The following is a 20,538-nucleotide window of genomic DNA, read 5'->3' as shown; positions in this document are numbered from 1 at the left end:
GGATATGAATGTTATTGTGAGGCAGTTTTTATTCTCCTTCTTTGTAATATAAAATACCATGTGTTGCAGAGGTGAAAAACAAAGCCACATATCTATGAAAGACCTCACAAATTAAGTTTATGGATGTCACAAGTTTAAAATGAGTGCTTAACATTAATGAAAAAGTCATAAAAGAATAAATGTCAGTATATTTTTTTCCAGTAAAAGAGCCAAAGAGGGAGAATACTTCAGGGAGGAAATTTTCCTTCCTAATTCTCATTCCATCCAGTCCCAGTAAAGGTTGCTTATAGCATAAATCCTGAAGAAGTAATTATTAGGAGCATTTTCCCTTAAAAGGTGTACAGGTAGGCACCTGTATTTCATAAGAATCAGAACAATAAGCGAAGCTTAATTCTAAGCTGTCACCTAAGTGATTTCTGGGAAGTTTTAAAACTAAAGTATGCTAACTTAGACAGGAAGCAATCAGTTTTTCATTGGAATCAAAACACAGATACAGGAATGCTTGGGCATCCTTTCACAAAATCTTCTGGTGCCTCAAATTTCAGATATGTCTTGCTCAGGTGCAGTGTGGCCCCAGCTGTCTTCACATCTTCTTGCTGTGGTTTTGCTAACAAGCCTTCACATGTGGTAACTCCTTCACAGTGTGGTAACTCCTGAGTTACCACTACCACAGGGCAGTGCTCCTGTGGCTCTTCAGAAGCCAGCTTGTGGGTGGTGTTAGTTAATAACCATTTCACACCTAAACTGCTTCCAGGCCTTAGACCTATGTCTGCAGTCCTATGACACATCAGCAAAGTAGGTGTTTGGAGCCAGGCTGGGTCTGTCTGTGACTGTATCAGAGGTACAAGTAACTTGTAAACCTATATGGTGAGGGACATGTGGGTAAAGGAGACTTTCTTCTGAGTGTTAATTGATGCCATACTAAAACCTGAAGGAGGAAATCAAAATTCATCTTTTGAAGAAGGACCTGGACAATGTAGTAAACATGGTTTCATGTAATGGGGTTTTCTTCTGCTCTCTGTGATTATTTTCCACTTTGAGTATGAAGTAATGCAAGGAAAAGCAGCATATGATAACAATGAAATTATGGTGCATGTATAATAATCTGTTATAATTTCGGTGTTTTTCTCTGCTTATTATTTGCTTTGTCAGCCTCAGCAACTTTCCTCAAGCAAGAATTCCTAATGCTTAAAACAGGAAAACCCTACTGTAAAACCTTGAACATCTCTTCACAACAGAAATAGCTCCTATATTCCTGTTTCAGCGTATTGTTGCTCAACAGACACACGTTTTTGTCTGACACAGAACTTTGCATAATGCCTATGATTACTTACTTAAATATCTTTTTCAGGAAGGTATGACCTAAAGTTCTTTGAGAGTCCAATTTCTATTCCTTGTTCATTATACTGTTGACTTTCCACCAAGAACTGGAAAGGATCAAAGAAGCAGGATTTACCTTTTTAGTATTCTGCCCATACATCCTTATTACCTTATGGTTATCTGTTTCATTTTAGATTTAGCTCATTCAGAAGGTGCCTGGCTTAATTATTCTGAAGACCATCAATGCTGTTTTTTCTAAAGGTAGTGACAGCACGAATTGCTTAGGCAACCTTCACTTCTTGTGTGAAGCCAAAGAGTCAAGGCCAGCTTTCATCTCTGTGGGAGTTCTAGCTGATCAAAACCCTATGATGCAATAGGCCAGAATAAATTAAAATTTACTTGTAGCTTCTGTTCATTGTGAATATAGTTATGCCTCGCTATTAGTAATCAGTACTGTCAAGCAAAACTATTTCAAATATTCAAAGTGAAACCAATCTTCTGTTAATCTGAGATTCCCCATTATAAAACAGACAGTAAGCAGAGTTTATTGGTACCTTAATATCAATAAACCTGTGAAAAACTAGATTTTGCAACATAAATATTTAGATATACTGTATCTTCAGATATGTCTGAAATATAGATCTGTGACAGCAATAGGTCTGTGTTGACTCATTATGCAATATTTTTATCATAATTATTTTGTTGGAATTACGTTCCAACAGCAATTCTTGATATGAAGTGTCAGAAGTGTTTGGACAAAACTCTCAGGCACATGGTGTGAGTTGGGGTAGTTCCTGTGCGGGGCTGGAGATGAACTCAATGATCCTTATGGGTCCCTTCCAACTCAGTATAATCTGTGATTCTGTGATATGATCAGTGCAATATCTACTGGACAGGTTTTTAGTGATAACAATGTATTACTGCTGTAAGTAACTCAGAAATGTCTAAAAGATCCTAATTGATTTCTCTCCAAGAACTACTATTTTTAGCTAAACAGTCACAAACTAGAAGAATGGAGAAATGGCAAAAAAGTGGGGCACAGTTGCTGGGAATAAGGGTCTAGTATCTTGCTTGTCACCTAGCAGGCAATCTTGGTTTGGTTTTACCAATCTCTAAATATGAAAAGTGTGCAGTCTGGTACTCCAGCATGGGAGCACTGCAGTGGCAAATGAAAAAAGAGAGTGTAATTTTCACACTTTTGATGCCTCTTCATAGCTGTACTGAGCTTATATGAAGCAAAATGTATTTTAATTCCCAGTATTGTTTCTGTTCCAGGACTTCTTTGTTACTGTTGTAAATTTAAGGACTGTAGGTTTCTTTCTGTAAAACTGTATGGAAATCCTTCTGTAGTACAACTTCAACTCTGCTGAAAACCAATTTTGATCTGGCACCTTCATTCTATACTGCAGTCATGGGCTTTTACTTGCTGGGAAAAAGAACTTTTTGGGATGAAATTTTACATAAATGATAACAGAAATATGTGTTTCTTTCTGTCTTATGATAGAGCTTATCTTTAAATGTCATTTTTAAAGAGAAGCAAAAAATTGAAATTATATGTTTTACTTGATATTATGATCTTAGACATCAGCTGGAGGTATATTTTTTGTGAAAATATATTTTTTGTTACAGTGCAGGAAACTTAAGGCATTAAAAGTGAATAATATTTGTATTAACAACAACTGATAATTCTCTATGCAAACTGGACTCCCATGGGTTGCCAGTAAAGACTTAAGTAAATGCTTGTGCAGGGAATTAATGTATTTTGTGTCTGAGAATAGCCTGCCCCACCCTGACCACACCATATCGTAGTGTGGCTTTGTGTTGGCACAGATAAATGGATTGTCATTGTAAACATGCCAGTGCCTCTCCTCTGATGGTCTGGGGACATCCTGATGCTTCAAAATGTGACATAGCTTCAGCACGGACATGAGATGAGCAAGACTGTCCTTCACCGATTGCGTGTTGGGTTGTAAGATTCCTGAGGTGCCTTATTGCATGCTCAGTGCATGTTTCATGTTTCCAGTTTTCACATCACAGATGAGTGTGTCCGCCCCACTGTTTGAGTATCTTGTTTGCACTTTCCTATTTATCTTTTGCTTCTTCCCACCGACTTCTACCCAATTATCAGGGGTCTGACCTGGATTTCTTATACCCCAGATATTGCCTAAGCTGAGAGGGAGGTTGGGCTCTTCCTTTTGTGCTTGGAGACTCTTAAAATGAGTACTTCAGTAGCAACAATAATAGTCTGTATGTAATAATTTTCACCAGTACATTTCTTTTCCCCTTAAGAACTTCTTGAAATGCTCCCTGGTTTGTGGGTGGCTGGCCTGCGGTTAAATACACTTTTTACTTTAAAAGTTAGTTTTTCTCTGCTTAGCTTTCTAATTAAGTGTTAAGGTTGAATGTAGGCCAACTACCTACATGTGCTTTTGCATTCATCTCTGTTTTCCATTATTTTGTGTTTCCTGGAGCATGCTTATTTTCTGTGGAGCTATATATAATCCTTAATAAAATCTTAGCCATTGAGTTAGTGCTTGCTAAGTGTGTGTTCTCAATCTCAAGAGAATGGAATGGCTTTGGGAAGTCCAGCTAGCTTGTTGAGCTTTGTAGCATGGCATCTATTTCAAAGTTGTAAACAAGCCCTGTATAATGTAGTGAAAATTATCTTTCAAGATGTATGATTTTGTAGATGTGCTTTTCTAAATGCTAAATTAATTTTATAAGTGTGTTGGTTCTACTATCTTGCCAGAATTGTATTGGTGGAACTTTTATTTATTAACTCTTTCAAAAAATATTTCTAGTTTATTTATTTTTCTGAAGAGGATAAAAAATAAGCACTAGAATGGAAGGTTACTTGCTTGTTTACTTAAAATGAGAAAGATTCATGCAAAAAGACTGTGATTAGAGACACACATATATATGAAAATGAATGGTATAACAGAGAGCTAAGTGTCAAAATAATACAAACCTTAATGGGACCTTAAAGAAATAAAAATGTCATTGAATAAGAATTCAATGTAAAACATCTAAATTTCTAAATGAATAAAATTTGAATTCAAAGAATTGAGAAGCCAAAGAAAGAAGGTATAACCTGTGTACCAGCTCAAGAAGCTATTTTATATTGGGGAAGTGCTATATATTCAAGTGATTTAAACAAAAAGTACACATTGATTAGTGCCAAAGGCAGAAGAAGCCAGAGTTGGTAAATGAAAAAAGAGAAATTTTCAGAAAACAGGGACCAGAATCGTGCACTGCTGCGGGGGGAGGAAGCTGAAAAAACAGCCAGCCAGGGCAAATACTTATGCACAAGGCAAATTCTGTCAGTGAATTACATCAAGGCCATGGAAGGCCTTGATTCCAGATCTTGTTGATTCAAAAACATGGTTACCCTTGAGGAGGCATTTAGTACAGGTCACAGAATCCCAGAATGCTTTGGGTTGGAAGGGACCTTAAAGATCACCTGCTTCCAGCCTCCCTGCCACAGGCAGAAAATCTTCCTCTGGACCAGATTACTCAGCCTCATCCAGGCTGACCTTCAACACTCCCAGGTATAGGACATCACAACCTCTCTGGACATCTGGTTCCAGTGCCTCACCATCCCCACAGCAGTGAATTTTTTTCCAATATCTAATCTAACTTACCCTCCTTCAGCTTAAGGCCATTACTGTTTATTGTATCAGTACACACTCTTTTTAAAAGTTCCTTTCCAGCTCTCTTATAAGCTCCCATTAGGTACTGGAAGGTTGCCCCAAGATCTCCTTTGAGGCTTCTCCAGGCTGAGCTGCCCCAACTCTCTGAGCCTGTCTGCATGGGAGAGGTGCTCCAGCCATATGATCACCTGAGCCTGTTCTAACAGACTCACATCTTTCCTGTGTTGGAGGCTCCCAAGCTGGGCGCAGCCTTCCAGGTGGGTCTCACAAGGGCAGGGCAGAGGGGCAGAATCCCCTCCCTTGGCCTGCTGGTCACACTGATCCAGATACAGCCCAAGATGTGGTTGCTTTCTGGACTGCCAGTGCATTTTACCAGGTCGTGTCGAGCTTTTTTGTCCACCAGCATCCCCAAGTCCTTTTCTCTAGGGCTTCTCTCAATCCATTCTCTGCTCAGCCTTTGTTTTTGCTTGGGGTTGTCCCAACACTCCCAAGTGCAAGGTGCAGGACCTTGCACTTGACCTTGTTGAATGTGAGGTTCACACGGGCCCACCTCAAGCCTGACAAGGTCCCTCTGGATGGCATCCCTTCCCTCCAGTGTGTTGACACAACTACACACCTTGGTGGTGTTGTCAAACTTGCTGAGGTTGCCCTCAATCCCAGTGTCCATGTCTGAGCTATGTGTTGCAATTGCATTGTTATCACTGCTGTAAGGTATCTTAGGAAAGCTGAGACTTGTCTCTGTTCTACCCCTGCTGTAGAAGGGACAAATAATTGGAAGCTGTCATGAGGGCAAGGCTCGTGGCTTAGCTATGGAGCTGCTCTTCAGTGCAGCAGCTGAGCAGGTTTTGGAGCAGGACCTTTGCATGGGACTGCATGAACAGCTGCTGCACAGCTGTGCCAGGCCACACTGCACACCTGCATGGGCATCTCTGTGCCATGCTGTGCTGCATACTCCTGTCTCAGTGTCAGGACCAGGGTTCAGTGTAGCCTAGTAGAAAGCAGTGTGAGTGATAGCAAAGTCAGGGGAGGGCTGTCAGGGGTAGAGATCAAACCTTCAGGATGAGACTCAGTTGCCTGAGCTGCTGCACCACAGCCACCCCAGAATTAGAAATCTTAGTGTTTACCCAGTCACTAAAGGGAGCCAGGGAGCAATGCTCTGCAATCAAGCATTGTGTTTGTTTTCTGCTGTACACTTCAAGATTTCAGTAATCTTGCCAATGTCATCTTCCTTCAAGGTTCTTTGGAAAGACTTGCAAGAGGTTGGATACCTAAAGTGTGCTTAATATTATAAAAAAGTAGAAGAGTGAAACTAATGTTGTGTCTAGTTTTACACTTTAATTAGCAAGCACAACAAATACCACATCTTTAATATTTTAAAAATGGTTTGTGAGGACTGGCATATTATAACTGTGATGTGCATATGGGCTGTGTGAATCTTACCTCACTGACAGCTGTGTGAGTTGTGCTTTTAACTGCACGTTCTGCATTGCTTTTATCTCACAAAGAAGCACCCCCCAGTTTTCTCCATGGAAAAAAATTAGTAAACCATTATGGTCTGGAATTGTAATAAATTAGGTCCAGGCTTAATTTGAAACTATTGGAAGACACTTTTGAGAATCCCACTAATTTAAGTTTAGAGGGCCATGATGGTGTTCATCCAATCTTCTTGCACCTTTCTAGATTTATTATCTATTCAGCAAAACTTTTCTGTTTATTTCCCAACTACAAACATAAAAACTAGAAGGACTAGATAATCCTTGAACTTTTTTTTTCCCTTACTCAATTTGTCAAGGTTATTTTTTGACAGCAACCAGAGCAACAGGAATAATTGTTTACAATAATTATGCCACCATTATTATTGTCTAATGAGAGCCCCATTTTAAAAAAACATTTCAGCTATTTGAGTCATACTTTTGGTCTCATGCATTCACTTCTAAGTCCTACTTTTGTAATTTGTTTTCTGGAAATTTTGGTTAAAAACTATCAAAGTAATATTATTCAAATATTTATTCATATAATTATTAGCTTTTAGGTTAATGTAGTCTTTACTTATGTAAGGGACTAGTTATTTAAGCTGTTACCAGTAACTGCAGTATTAGGCCAGTAGGCCAGTAATTATTTATAACTTAAATCCATTTATCCTGAAGAAACCCTGAATAGGCCATCTGTCATGGCTTTCTACTAGCAGAGGTCAGATCAGAAATCATGATCACAGTATCCACTAGAAGGGAGTTGCATATTTCAGTTAGTTTTGGGGTGAACAGCTATTTAATGGGCTTATTTAATCTTTATTAAAAAGGATTCCAAATCTTCTCCTTTGGTAAATCTGTCACAAATTTTCCTGACACATTTGGCTCTTCTGTCAGCTTGTTAAGTGGTATACCCTTGATGACAACAAAAGTCTTCAAAATATTTAGCAGAATATTCTTGATTATAATGCATGCAACTTCAGTAAGTGTTCTAAATACCTTCCAACAGAATATCAATTTTTACCTTCCTACTAATTATAATTCAGGTCTTTAGTTTTTAGAAGAAAATAGTTGCACTTCAGTATCCAGAGGTGACCCTGAATTTTCTACCAACTAGCATTCAGATTAACTATTTCATGATATTGGTAAGTCAGAGAATACTTCCAGGTTCATATTGGTGGATATGACTGCAATTCTCACTAATCACAGAATGGTTTGTGTTGGAAGGGCCCTTAAAGATCCAACCCAACTCCCATGGGCAGGGACACCTTTACTAGACTAGGTTGTTCAGAGCCCCATCCAACCTGGCCTTCAGCACTTCCAGGGATGGGATATCTGCACTTTATCTGGGAAACCTGTTCCAGTGCCTCACCACCCTCACAATAAAGAGTTCCTCTTAATATCTAATTTAAACCTCCTCTCCTTCAGTTTGAAGCTATTCCCCCTTGTCCTGTAACTACATGTACTTGTAAAAAAGTCCTCTCCATTTTTCCTGTAGTCTTTCAGGTACAGGAAGACTGTCACCCTTACCAGAAGTAAATTTCTTGCAAACACTGATTATTAACAATGGCAACCAGAAACCAATTCAACGATTAGGTTTTATAAAACTATATCGTAGAATATGAGAGCAAATGTCTAATGCTAATGATGGCTGAAGTTACCCTAAAAGAGGTGCTGAAAACAATATGAAGTGAGGTAAGAAAAATTGGCGAGACCAGCCGAGATAAAGGTGCAGTTGTCTGTTCTGCCCTGGAGTTGTTACAGATTGTGTTACAAAGAGCAACGATACCTAAGGAAGAGGATAAGCCCTTCTTCCCAGCAGTGATTACCACTGTCGAGTGTGGGTTCTGTATGACTGACCTCTCACAGGAGCACTATCTGGACTGCTCACAAGCAAGAGCTTTCTGTGTTTAGGGCTGTCACAGAAGATTGTTTATAGCTGCCCAGAACTTTGTATTTGAAGAAAAAGTTCTGTTAAAAATGCTACTCTGACAAAGGGGAGATAGTTCTGGTGGACCAAGCATGGTCTTAAGTGCATTTTGGTGTGTATACATCTGGTATTGCAATGAAATCTGATTTTCTCTTTTTTCTTAAAAGTTAACTTAAATTCACTTTCAATGATCTATCCTTTGATACAGTGGTGTTTCATGGTTAAATTTTGTCTTTTAGGTATTTAACCTTTATTGAGCTTTAAAAAAAAAGGTTACTTCTCTGTCTTCTTATTGTACTTCATTAGTTCTGCCTGATGCAAAGTGGATTTGATTTTACGGCATAAATATACTCCTCTTTTTCTGTAAATAAATCACATAAGGATGGGAAGAAACCTTAAGAAATAACTTTTAATTTTTCATAAGCAGAATAAAGTCCATTAAAGACTTATTGTAACTTCTTATGCCCTGTTCATTTGGATAATTGCATGCATAACTTCATGAGGTGGTTAATGCTTTAGCTTCATGTGGATTTTTGCATTTTAACATTTTCTGCTATTTCTGTATCTTCCCTGAAGACTTTTCATCTGCCAAGTGCTGGATATGGTTTATCAGGTGTATTTACCAGTCATGTCTTTATTGTTGCTTGAAGCTTTGATTTAAGCTGCTTGGCAGTCATGTATGGCTAAATATATGCAAACTCACAAAGCAAAAACATGTACTTTGTTCTTGTTCTCAACTCCATGTTCGTATCCAGGCTGTTGTCCTTCCTGCTTGGGAGTCTGATGCATCTGAAATTTACATGGAGAGGTCCTCAGGGAGGGGTTAGGCACCCTTTCACTGCTCATCTGTAGCAGTAGCAAATACAATTCCATTGCTTTTTGAAGGTCTGAGGAAAATTCAACAGAGGTGTTTAGCCTTGGATGAGCAAAGCATTCACTTGAAGAGTAGCTGTGATATTGACAGCAAAGTCATATTTGAGGATGGAATAGAGGTTGCTTATGAAAGTAGTTCAAAAACTGCATCAGCAAATCCAGATGTTTATGCAGTATCTAAATGTATAAAAGGTGGGGGTTTCTTAAACATTAAATCAGTTGCCATAAATATACATTTCTCAACATTTTCTTCTTGAAGTCTTCACAAATGCAAAATGGCATAATTACAATGCAAAAAAATTTACCATGGGGAAAAAACCCTACTGGTGTTTTTCTAAAGAGCCTTGAGTGATTTAAAATTGCTTTCTGCTTTACAAAAGAGATGCTCTTCCTTGTAGGGGAAAAAAAGGAGTTGGACTATGAAGGCAAACATACTCACAGATTTTAAATTGTAAATTAAAGTTTTAAATTAAATTAGTAGCCCAAAAGACTATGTTCTTTGAAAACATTTAGAGCTTTCTTGTCATGCTTTGGACATAGTAGTTATGGGGTGGTTAAACAAAGCAATATTAGCTGCAATAATTTTTGTACCAGTCATCTTAAATTTATTTATTTTCAGTGATTGAATTGTTGGAATCAGTAAGTGAAATATGCATCCTTAGTTGTGACAAAAAAGAATCAAAGTCTTAAAGGACTAAGGACAACTTAAAATACATATTAGCAGTATAAGAGAAAAGAACAAATCCACAAAGGCTGGATTTAGTTAGAAATAATTATATGGTTAATTATGGTACAGGACCATCAAAGTAATTTCTTTAAAGAAAATTGCTTAGATAATGTAGGTATTAATTTAAGAATATGCTGTATTTGGCAGTTTGCAAACTTAAACTATTCTGGAAAACTTGGTTATAATATAAGGTTGAATACTCTAGAGAGGGGTCCTGATTCTGCAGTGATGTTTTGAAAGAGCTGCATAGCTAAGTTAAATGACAGCTCTATTTTGTCTTTACAGGTAGGGAAAGGGATTTAGATGTGCATAATTGAGTTTACTGTTCCAGTAGTGCCCTAGAAGCACTTCTGAAAACAGTCATTAATAAAGATGACATGTTTGAATTTAGAATCTTGCATGCACCTAATGCAGGGGTCTCTGATTTTGTATATCCAGTAGCTATACAAGAAAGCTGGTACCATTATAGTCTTGATTGGTGCCATCATTCTAGGTGTCAACTTAATGATTCTGGTGCATGTGTGCTTGTTTTCTGTTGGTCTCTGCATTGCTTTTAATGAGGCTAGAACATTAAGTATTTTATTAGGTATTATACAGGTACTTTAGTTAGTTGGTTGCTGCAGGTAGCAGTCAGGAAAATAAGACTTCTCTAGCTTGATGGCCTTTCATGCTATTTTAATTCCATGCTGGACTCAAAAAATTAGTCCTCTGTTTGGGGGGCAGTCCCTCAGCACTTCTGATTATATAAATTTTTACAGCTAATGATCACATATGAATGTGGAAAGTAATTTTTTCCCCCTGAATTAAAAGAAGCACTGGCGAATCACCACAGCACTGAGTTATTACACCAAAGCACTGAAATGAAAAACGGTACTTTTGCAGCTGTTGACACAATCACATATATTCTAATAAGAATCTATTTATTTTTTTAATATAGAAGTAATTTTAAAACCTGAGGTTGAGCTTATTTGTAGAAAGTTTTAGTGTCATTATGTTGTTATGCTATGGCTAACATATGCTATGTTATGTTATGAATTGTCTCTGTGAAACACAGCAGTCATAAGATAATAACTGGCTGGTTAAGAACAGCCAATGGCTTACTTGTGACACAGAAACTGTCAGAGATTTCTATTGCATCCAGCCCTTCAATTAATGGTTTTATCCAAATTAGAATAATTGATTAGAAGTCACAGCTTGGTAAGACTCAGACATGAGATACATGATGAATAACAGTGACTGTATTTATCTTAGCAGAGCTCAGCAGTCAAGGCTGTTTGTATTTCAGTATTCCTGTAGCTCTGCTCCTGGAATATTTTGATGGTCTGCCAAATCATGCAGCTGGACAAATACCATCACTTTGATTACTGTTGGGAATCTTTGAACACAGAGAACAAAACTTAGCTTAGATAAAGAACAGTGTGTTTTGTGTTCAATTTCCTGCTGTTCTGTGATAGCAGTTAGATTCTGGTAAGGACTAAAAATCATAACTTTGTTACCTGAATCTGACTATGCTCCTGAATTAAGCATGTAATTTCTTTTGTCTTGCTATATTTGTGATTTTTTTTAGCAATATTATGCTTTTATTTCAAACAAGTGGCTGATTTTTAATACCTCATCCTTAACCTCCCTTTTTTTTTAGCATTGATATTGTACAAGATGGACAATAATTGTGTGTCCCTTTGCTTGGCTAATTTAAAAGTAAAAATTTTCTCACCTTAAAAATATGAATAAAGTAATTCTTCTATTTTTTAAACAAATCTAGAGATGATGAATTAAGATTGTTTTCAGGAAATTTATTTGTGGTGGTTCTTCAGGTGTATGAGCAAAAGCAAAATCCTTTCAGTTATGATATGGACAGTGGCAGTCATTTGGATTGCTCAGGCCAAAAAAGAAGAATTGGAAATCTTCCAAAGGGTTCTGCACACCAAGGAGACCAGAATAGGAGTGTACCTGTATTCAAATGATTTCTTGTGTTCATGGATACAGGCAGTATAGAAAGGATTGATTGATCTCTTACTGAGCATGATTTTGTATCTCACATTAAGATTCCAAGGGACAAAAACATTGAAAAAGAATTAGTTAATCTGTAGTCTCACTCACCTAATCATCTCCAGTGCAATAAAGCTAAGGCTAATTTCCATTTATTCCTTTCAGTTCCACAAGGTTATGTGGGGAATTCAGCTTTGTGCATTTCATACTTTGAAAACTATCTATTAATGGTTAAGTGTGGAAATGGTAGAGCTGTCATTATTCAGAAGGGGGTTGCATTTTGTCAGACTCAGAACGTGGAAAGATAAAATCTGCTGTAAATACATGCATAATTTGTGTCCTGCATGGAGATGTATTGCAGAAAAAACAAACTTAAGTTACAAGTGCATAATATTCAGTGACACTGCATAGTGCCATGGGAGGTCTTCAGCATTATTGTATTTTTTTTTCCATTATTTTCCAGTTTTATTCAGTCTAGTGCTACCCTTATTTGGAGTATTAGGCATTCAGTCTTGTAGGTTGATCTTCCTGTTTATTATGTTTCATGATTCAGAAATAACAGAATAACACATTTTAAATTACAATATGTTATAAACAACCAGATTAGAAATTGCTTCAGATGTTTAGAATAAAATTGTTCTAAGTTGTTTTTTGTAATTAATTAGCCAAGTTTTGCACTGATTACCTCCATTGCCAACTTCACTTGGGAAGAAACAGATTGTGAGACTTTAAACATACTTATGAAGGTTTCTTACACTTAATAGCATGCTGCACTAGTGCTGCATTTCCAGAATGTGGTCGTGTTACTTACAAGGTATTTTGTTATTGTTTCAAACTAGAAGTAAATTCAGAGGCAATGTGTAGTTGGCACAGAGCATTTATTTCTGGTGTGCCTGCATTAGTTTTTGCTATTTACAACACATCCTAGCATAGCACTTCAAGATGAGCCAGGTATTCTGGAGTTTCTGGGCATGGGTACATACAGGTTTGTGTGTTTTCACAATGCTAATTTGTATCTAGTATCTGCTGCTGATTTAGGGCTATTTCTCCTTATTTCATTGAATGTGGGGGTTTGTATCCAAATGCTATGTAGTTTTTGGGATGGTGCTAGTCTCAGAGGTATTCTGTAATAAAATCCCTTTAAAATAAAACTTTTAAATTTAAAGTTACAACTTGAGGAAGATTTAACATGGAGAGAAGGCACTGTAATTGCTAACACTAAAATAGTATTAATGCATGTAAGGTGCACTGAAAATGCATGACTCTTTTCTAACCTTTATTGTTTAGCACTTGGGAATAATTTAGAAAAACATGGTCTTTTAAAAATATGTTTTATTAGCTTGTTCAGATAGAACTTAAAAAGCTGTTTTTAAAGGCATGCATCCAGAGACATGCACACAATGAATTCAAAGTGTCAATGTTTCAGGGAATCTAAATTATTTTCAGAATTTCAGAAATTGAGAAGGGATAAGTGGAAGGAGAAAATGTTGGGCTGGTGCCAAGCGATAGCTCGTAACCCTCACAGACTTCCAAACAGCACAAGAACACCCGAGGTCTCAGGTGATGCTTCACATAACTCTACTTTGGTGAGTGAAAAGTTGCATTTTGTGACAGTGGCATGCTCAGAACTTGAGAGGTGTTAAATTTATTTTTAAAATTGTACTGTTTGCCATTGCTTGCATTTCCTCCGTGTGCGAAACCCTTTGATATAACATCTGTTTGCTCTTTCAGTTTGCTTTCTTTTTGTCTCTTATGTAATGCATGGTTCATTCTGGCTTGCATGCTGTGTCTATAAACCAGTGTTGATGTTTTGTGAATGGTGAAGTCTTTAAGCAGGAGATGACCGAGTATGGGTCACTTATATTCTTTGTGATCCTAATCAGTGCAATGGCATTTGGTCTCTGATGAAAACATCTGGACGTTATCTAAAGGCACCTCATTTAATCCTTGTTCCTGCCTGTAACAGGAACAAAGTATCATGTGTCTAAACTTGTGTCAGACAGCTGGATTTTAAAATTATCTTTATATATTAAACAGGCTGTTCCAAGAGATGGTTGAATTTCTGCATGTAAAGCTATTGATAGTAGATGTTCAGGCAATGTAAAGTTGACAGTTTACATGGTGGAGTTAAAATGTATCATGTGAAACTGAATAAAGTTACTCATTGATAAGAATTTTAATCCTGCAGTTTTTGTTCATTGAAATAAAGCCACTTACATCAGTAGACCTGGCCAGGTGAGTAAGAACTGGTATTTGTATGTAAAGGCTTCTAACTGCCCTGTCTCTAAGAGCAAAAATTGTCTACTTGTCTGCTTGTTTTAATTCAACTGACATTTTCAGGCTACAGCAAGACTGAATATTAGAAACATATCCAGTTCAATATGCCTGCTCCAATTTCATTAATGAGTGGTAAATAGGCACTATATTTCCCTATCCTAAGAAACAGGAGTGATCAGGAAATACTGCCCTGCAGTTCTTGAAACATGGACAGGGTGACATCTAAGCTAAAAGGTGAATAAGTGTTCCTAACCACTGAAGAAATGTGGTACTCCAAATGAAGAGACAGTGGTCTGCTTGAAAGCTGTTGAAGTTTTGGTGAAATAAAACCCCTAATTAATGTGGCAAAATTATCACGTTCAGTGGTAAATGATATAGAATGTAAGTTTCCGCTATAGAAGAGAACGCAAAAAGACAGCAGTAAAAGCTGCAAAATTTATAGTTTTTTTATATATATTGTAGAACATTGTTATAGCTCACTTTCCTCTAGAATATTTTACTTTCAGAGAAATAAAAGGAAATTAAAAATCAATGATTCTATGAAAAAAGATGCCAAGTATATTATCCCCACATTTAATTACTATTTCTATTTTATTTTTAAATTTTATTTAATTGCTTTTACTATTTAGCTATTAATAGGAAGTGGAGTTAGCTATTACGGAATTGGGATATGTGGAAATTTGCATATTTTGATTTCTGCTTGACTGCTATTCAACACTTAATTTGTTTTGATATTCATGAGATAAGCATTCCAATCTACCAGATGGGATTTAGAAATGATGAACTGGATATACAGTTCAAAACTGGTGAATCCATAGACTTAGCATCTTTTAACCCTATTAATATTAAAACTTGTTCAAAAATAAGCTTGCATGTAGACTGAAGTGTGTGAGAAAGCCAGAAAAATAAATTACTGGGGACAATACTGTGTGTCTTTTAATATCATGATTGGCTGTAGAAGAATAATCTTTACAATAGGAAATAAAACAGTGATGTCTCTTGAGGCCTGCCAAGCTTTCCTTTTCATTTTCTTTGCTTCCCACTCTCTTAACCATGACTTTTTCTATCCCTCACGTATGAAGAAAATCATATTCAGTATAAGTTTTTGCTGGCAATGTCTTTCCAACTTGCAGGATATTGACTGAAAATCCTTTTTTCACTTGTGAACATTTTTAATCTGAAATTTTGTTTGAAATCAATTTTGATTTTGCTTAGTAGTCATTACCTTTTCAATATTGAAAAATTTTCTGGCTGGTCTTGAGTGAAGATACAGAGTTTAGCACTAGAAACTGAAAAATAATGAAACAGCAGAAAATAAAGAATATAGCAAATCGTTCTAAGTGTACAAAGCCACTTCCAATGAGCTATTCAAGCTCATTCTTTCTGAATTAAACTTCATTTTTCAGTGCATTGCAGCTCCTCTGTAGACCTGATTCCCTCAGTATGGGTTTATTTGGTGAGTTTTGTGCCCATGTGAGTCTGTGTTATGAAGACACAGCTCTTTGCTTCCTTATTCTGTAGGTGACAAGTCTGGGTTTGGAAGGAAGCAAAGTGGAATGTAGACTGCATCTTTTTTTGACCTCTGCCATATGCTTTTGTGTACACTTCTGATGCAGCAGAATGTCTTCTTTATTTCAGAATTTCAGCTAAGGCATTGAAAAGTACTTTCCATTTAAAACTAAACCCCAAACTGGGCATTTCACAATGCTGCTTTTCCAAAGGAAAATGATCTGAAAATGGCAAGCAACTCTCCTTAATTTTTTCACAGCATCCTATAATACCAGGATGGAAGGAATCTCAAGGATCATCTGGTCCAGCCTTCCTTGCATAAGCGCCATATAGACAAGATGGCACAGCACCCTGTCCTGCTCAGTCTTAAAAATATCCTGTGTTGGGGGATCCAGCACCTTTCCTTTGGGGATTATTTCAATGGCTCATTATTCTCATTGCAGAACATTTTCCTCTTGTGTCTAATCAGAGTGTGCCCGGAGTTTGCCCAACTTGTACTCGTTACTTGTATTTTGCTTCTAACTCCTTCTAAAAGGGAGTCTTCAGCTTCTTTCTAGCCACCCTTGAAATCCTGGAATGTGATGATAATGTATATCTCTCCTAAGCTTTCCTTTCTCAAGGCTGAACAAACCCAGTTCTCTCAGCCTTTCCTTGTGTGGCAGGCTTCCCAGTCCACTTTTATGGAAAGAAATATTTTTCTCTCTGTGAAAAACAGAAGGGAGCTTGCAGAGCGGGAAGCAGGTTATGATCATTAAGAAATTGCTTTTTTCATGAAGCAAGTAAATGGAACACTGCACAGCAGTGGAGAAAAAATACAGAAGAATTAAGCTTATGAAAACACTGGAATGTATTTAAAGAGTTTAATAAAAGAAGTTGCACCATTTCATTTTATTTGATGTTATAGCTTCATCCAAATAAAAATCTGAAATATTTTAGCAGAATTCAACTAAGGCATCTTGGAAACATTTTTCTGTTACTGTTGTCAACTTAATTATAATAATACTCCCAAGCTTTATCGCCTTAGTCTACTTTATTTGAAGATTAAAACCTTGCATTCAGTTTTAGATGACACTCTAGCTTCTTGGTTCTGAGCACACCTTGAAAATTTTGAATCATTCTGTCATCAAAGGAGGCATAAGTTCTCAAAAAATACTGTTTAATATTGTAGGTATTGGATTTGGTGCGTTGTATTGATAGTTTCAGATTCACAGTGAGTAAATCTTTTTTTTTTATACTTAAAACAATTTCATATAGTCATTTAACTTGCTGTAGTAGAATATAAACTTGGAATTGACTTTGCTTCTCTGATAGCTAGAGATCATCTCTTTATCAAGCTGAATTTATTATCAGTTTGTTTCTGTATACATTGTTTCTAAACTTTGAAGACCCATCCTTTGTAATGCTCATCATATTTTGAGAGACCTGTAATACAACATTCCCTTTTTGTCATACTTTCCATGTCCCCATAAGTGTCTTAAAAGTTCTTGCCTATTCCTGCTCCAGTTTGAGCAGGAATGACCAGTTATGCACAGTATTCCAGATTAAGCTTTCTGTTCCTAACAATTGTAACATTATTGCCTGTCCAGTAGCACATTTATCATACTGCATAGATTTAGCATCACTTTATTGATACTTTTTTGTAGCTATTATTTTAGTTTTGAGATGAAACCTCTAGACTATGTTGAATTATAATACATGAAAACTGAATAAATTAAAATTATTAATGTTATTCTATCCTTTCTATTCACCAGGCAATATGCAAACTCATCCCTTTTTCATTTTTCCCTTTCTCTGATGTTTCTAGAATTGGGGAAAGAATAGTAATGTTTTTTCCTTTATTTGAAAAGAATCTAGATCTTGAAAACTCATAATTTTGTGCAATAGTATTTTTTGTCTTCTGAAAAGATAATGGATATAATTGATAATAAGAAATTTAAAATTATTTCTTCATTAATCACTCTGTGCTGACAGTATCTATTTATACTGTGATTCTGTAAGCATATGTATATGTGGTGGGATCAAATGATTTTGATGTGAATGTGTAAATATGTATTAACATTGATTAAGCAATTTGCCTAGAAGCAGTTCTGTGTCCAACTGTTTTTGCAGAGTGTCTAGTGTTTCTCTGGGTCCTAGTTCAAAATCTGAGCATTATTATAATTTATGTTCTCACTTGTTATTTGCAGCCTCTTCTGCACAGGGCATGGGCTGGTCCTTAATTCAGTGCATCGTGTGAAACACATGGATTTAATGGCACAAGAGCACGTACTTAGTGCTGAATTGTAGCCATTAGTATAAACTGCTTTTCCCTGTTGTATTCCCAACCAGAATTATAGGTGAATATATGTGGAACTATAGTCAGCTGAGTAACTAGGAAATTTGTTTTTCTATAGGCAAATGAAATTTAGAAGTCATGAAAAATAATCAAACATCTGATTTAACCCTTAGGCAGGATTTCTTTTTATGTGAGCAAATGATGCCATCTGCTTCTCCAAGAGAAAGTAAAACGTGATTATGAATGATCTGTTTGATATAGGAAGATCCCATGTTGCCACATATGATTTTGACTAAGCAAGCTAATAGTAGAAAATAGTCATTCTGAAATATAATTAAACAGACAAGGAAAAGTGGGTGGCTTTGGGGGTTTTTTGCTGTTCACCCTGACAGACAGCTCAGCCCCCCACAGCTGCTTTCTCACTTGATCAATGGGATGGGGAAGAGAAGCAGAGGGGAAAGGTGAGAAAGATAAGAGGGTTGAGATAAAGACAGTTTAATAGGCAAGGCAAAAGCCACACATGAAAGCAAAGAAAGGAATTTATCTATCCCTGCTTCCCATGGGCAGTCAGATGTTCAGCCATCTCCAGGAAAGTCAGGCTCCATCATGTGTAATGGTTACTTGGGAAGAAAAATGCCCCTCTGAATGTTTCTGCTTCCTCCTCCTCCTCCTCCTCCTTTCAGATTTATATGCTGAACATGACACCACAGACCATGATTTATCCCTTTGGTCACTTTGGATCAGCCCACCTGGCTATGTCCCCTCCCAACTCCTTGTGCAACCCCAGTCTCCTCGCTGGTGGGGTGGTGTAAGGAGCAGGAATGTTCTTGGATGTAAGCCTTGCTTAGCAAAAACTGAAACAACCCTGAGTTACTAACACTGTTTCCTGCAAAAACTGAGAACATAGCCCCATGTGAGCTGTGATGATGAAATTTAACTCTATTCCAGCCAGAACCAGTACAGGTTTTCCTCCAGTGATAATAAAGTGAGTATCTGGGATTTAACGGTAAGTTTTGCTAACTATGTGAGAGTTCTAATAGTGTAAGAAAGATTTATCACTAGATGTTCTTTAAAGGTCCCATCTAACCCTAACCATTCTTTATATCTGGGATCTTTATCTAAACACCCAAACTTAATTTTAGAATAAGAAAGAGTTCTTCATCTGAGTTTGAAGTGTTTGGCTGCCTGATTTTCATCAAGATAATGTAATTCCTTGAAAATCTTTGAAATAGGGTACATCTAAGTTTCCTTTTATACTGCAAGCCTTGAACTGTTAATCTGACAGGGAGTGATGGGATGTTTAAGATCTGTATTTTAATTTGTTATAAGAAAACCACGTAATTTAAAACTCAATAACTAGATGTGAGAAAAGAGTAATTATCTAAGAATATGGAGTTGTGTTCTTCTGAATTATCATCTTATTTCTATAACTATTAAGTAGATTTTAGGACTAAGACTCCAGAACCAGCTAGGAAATCCACAATACCATACCTAAAAAGGTCTCTATAAACTGATTTTAAAAAATATAGTAGTAACATTAATATAATAGCCCAACAATGTGTACATGTGAGTAAAACTATGGAAGAGAGATTATGCAGAGAAATCTAATTTTAAAAGGTGTAGAATTGTTCACCAGTATAATAAATTATATGATTTCCCTAAGTATCTGTTCATGGTAAAGTTAAGAAAACTGCTCCTTGTACTGTGGGTGTTCCACATCCTTCTGCACAGTGCAGCATGCTGCCCAGCAGGGCAATTGTTTTAACAATTTATTTTAACAATGTACTGCTTTACAATTTCCAGGATCAGCCTAAGCTGGCAGTGGCCTCAGGAGCCATGCCACCCCAGGCCAATCTTGTTGATTTTCCTTATATTTAAAGCCAATTAGCAGTTGTAACCTTGGTTACCATCACCTTCTACGTTCTCACCATGAATGTGGTAGTGAGGATGTTAAGGTGTTAAGAGCTCATTTGTGCTCCTTTTCTATGCTTTCATAAACAATTAGAGCAGGGTGGATGTAGGCAGAAGCTTTTGGGTAAGTCTCCACCATTGTCACTTCATTATTTATGACTGACAAAGATATGGTCAAGTTTTTACGTATGTGACCAGTGATTTCAGTTAGACTTCCCCTATGGCAGGCTTAAAATGACAATCCTTACTTCAAGAATTTTCATTTTGCCTTCTCTAACCAAAACCAGAGGCTACATAGAAAATTAATAGTATTTTGAATTTGTATGCACAAAAATAACTTTAGTATTGGAGGAAAAAAGAAAAGCTTATCTGAATGCTGGATTCAATAAGGCAGTAAGGTTGTAATATTGTCATTATCATTATTAATATTATTGTTATTATACTGCTATATTTTATTTGACTTTATAACTGAAATTATATTTCAGGTTTTTTAGCTATTAGGTTTCTGCATTTATCATCAGTGAAATTAGCAATAGAATATTTTTCTCTAGATAAAATTACTATAAAAAGACATTGACATAAAATGTGTTAAATGTCTGTGTAACTGT

The 20,538-nt window shown here is 36.6% G+C and overlaps 1 protein-coding gene across 2 annotated transcripts in view; it reads left to right on the top strand.

The window, feature by feature from the left end:
- Window positions 1-20,538, top strand: part of MARCHF1 (membrane associated ring-CH-type finger 1) — a 224,432-nt gene that overhangs the window by 123,910 nt on the left and 79,984 nt on the right. For both annotated transcript variants that reach the window (XM_054514578.1, XM_036381785.2), the window contains one exon: window positions 13,405-13,544. In XM_054514578.1, coding sequence (XP_054370553.1) covers window positions 13,443-13,544 — 102 coding nt within the window. In that variant the 5' untranslated portion in view covers window positions 13,405-13,442. The remainder of the gene's footprint in view (window positions 1-13,404; window positions 13,545-20,538) is intronic.

The sequence above is a fragment of the Molothrus ater genome, chromosome 4 (genome assembly GCF_012460135.2).
Source record: "Molothrus ater isolate BHLD 08-10-18 breed brown headed cowbird chromosome 4, BPBGC_Mater_1.1, whole genome shotgun sequence".
Classification (NCBI taxonomy): domain Eukaryota; kingdom Metazoa; phylum Chordata; class Aves; order Passeriformes; family Icteridae; genus Molothrus; species Molothrus ater.
Note: the sequence above shows the minus strand (reverse complement) of the source record. Positions and strands in the feature narration are given on the sequence as shown.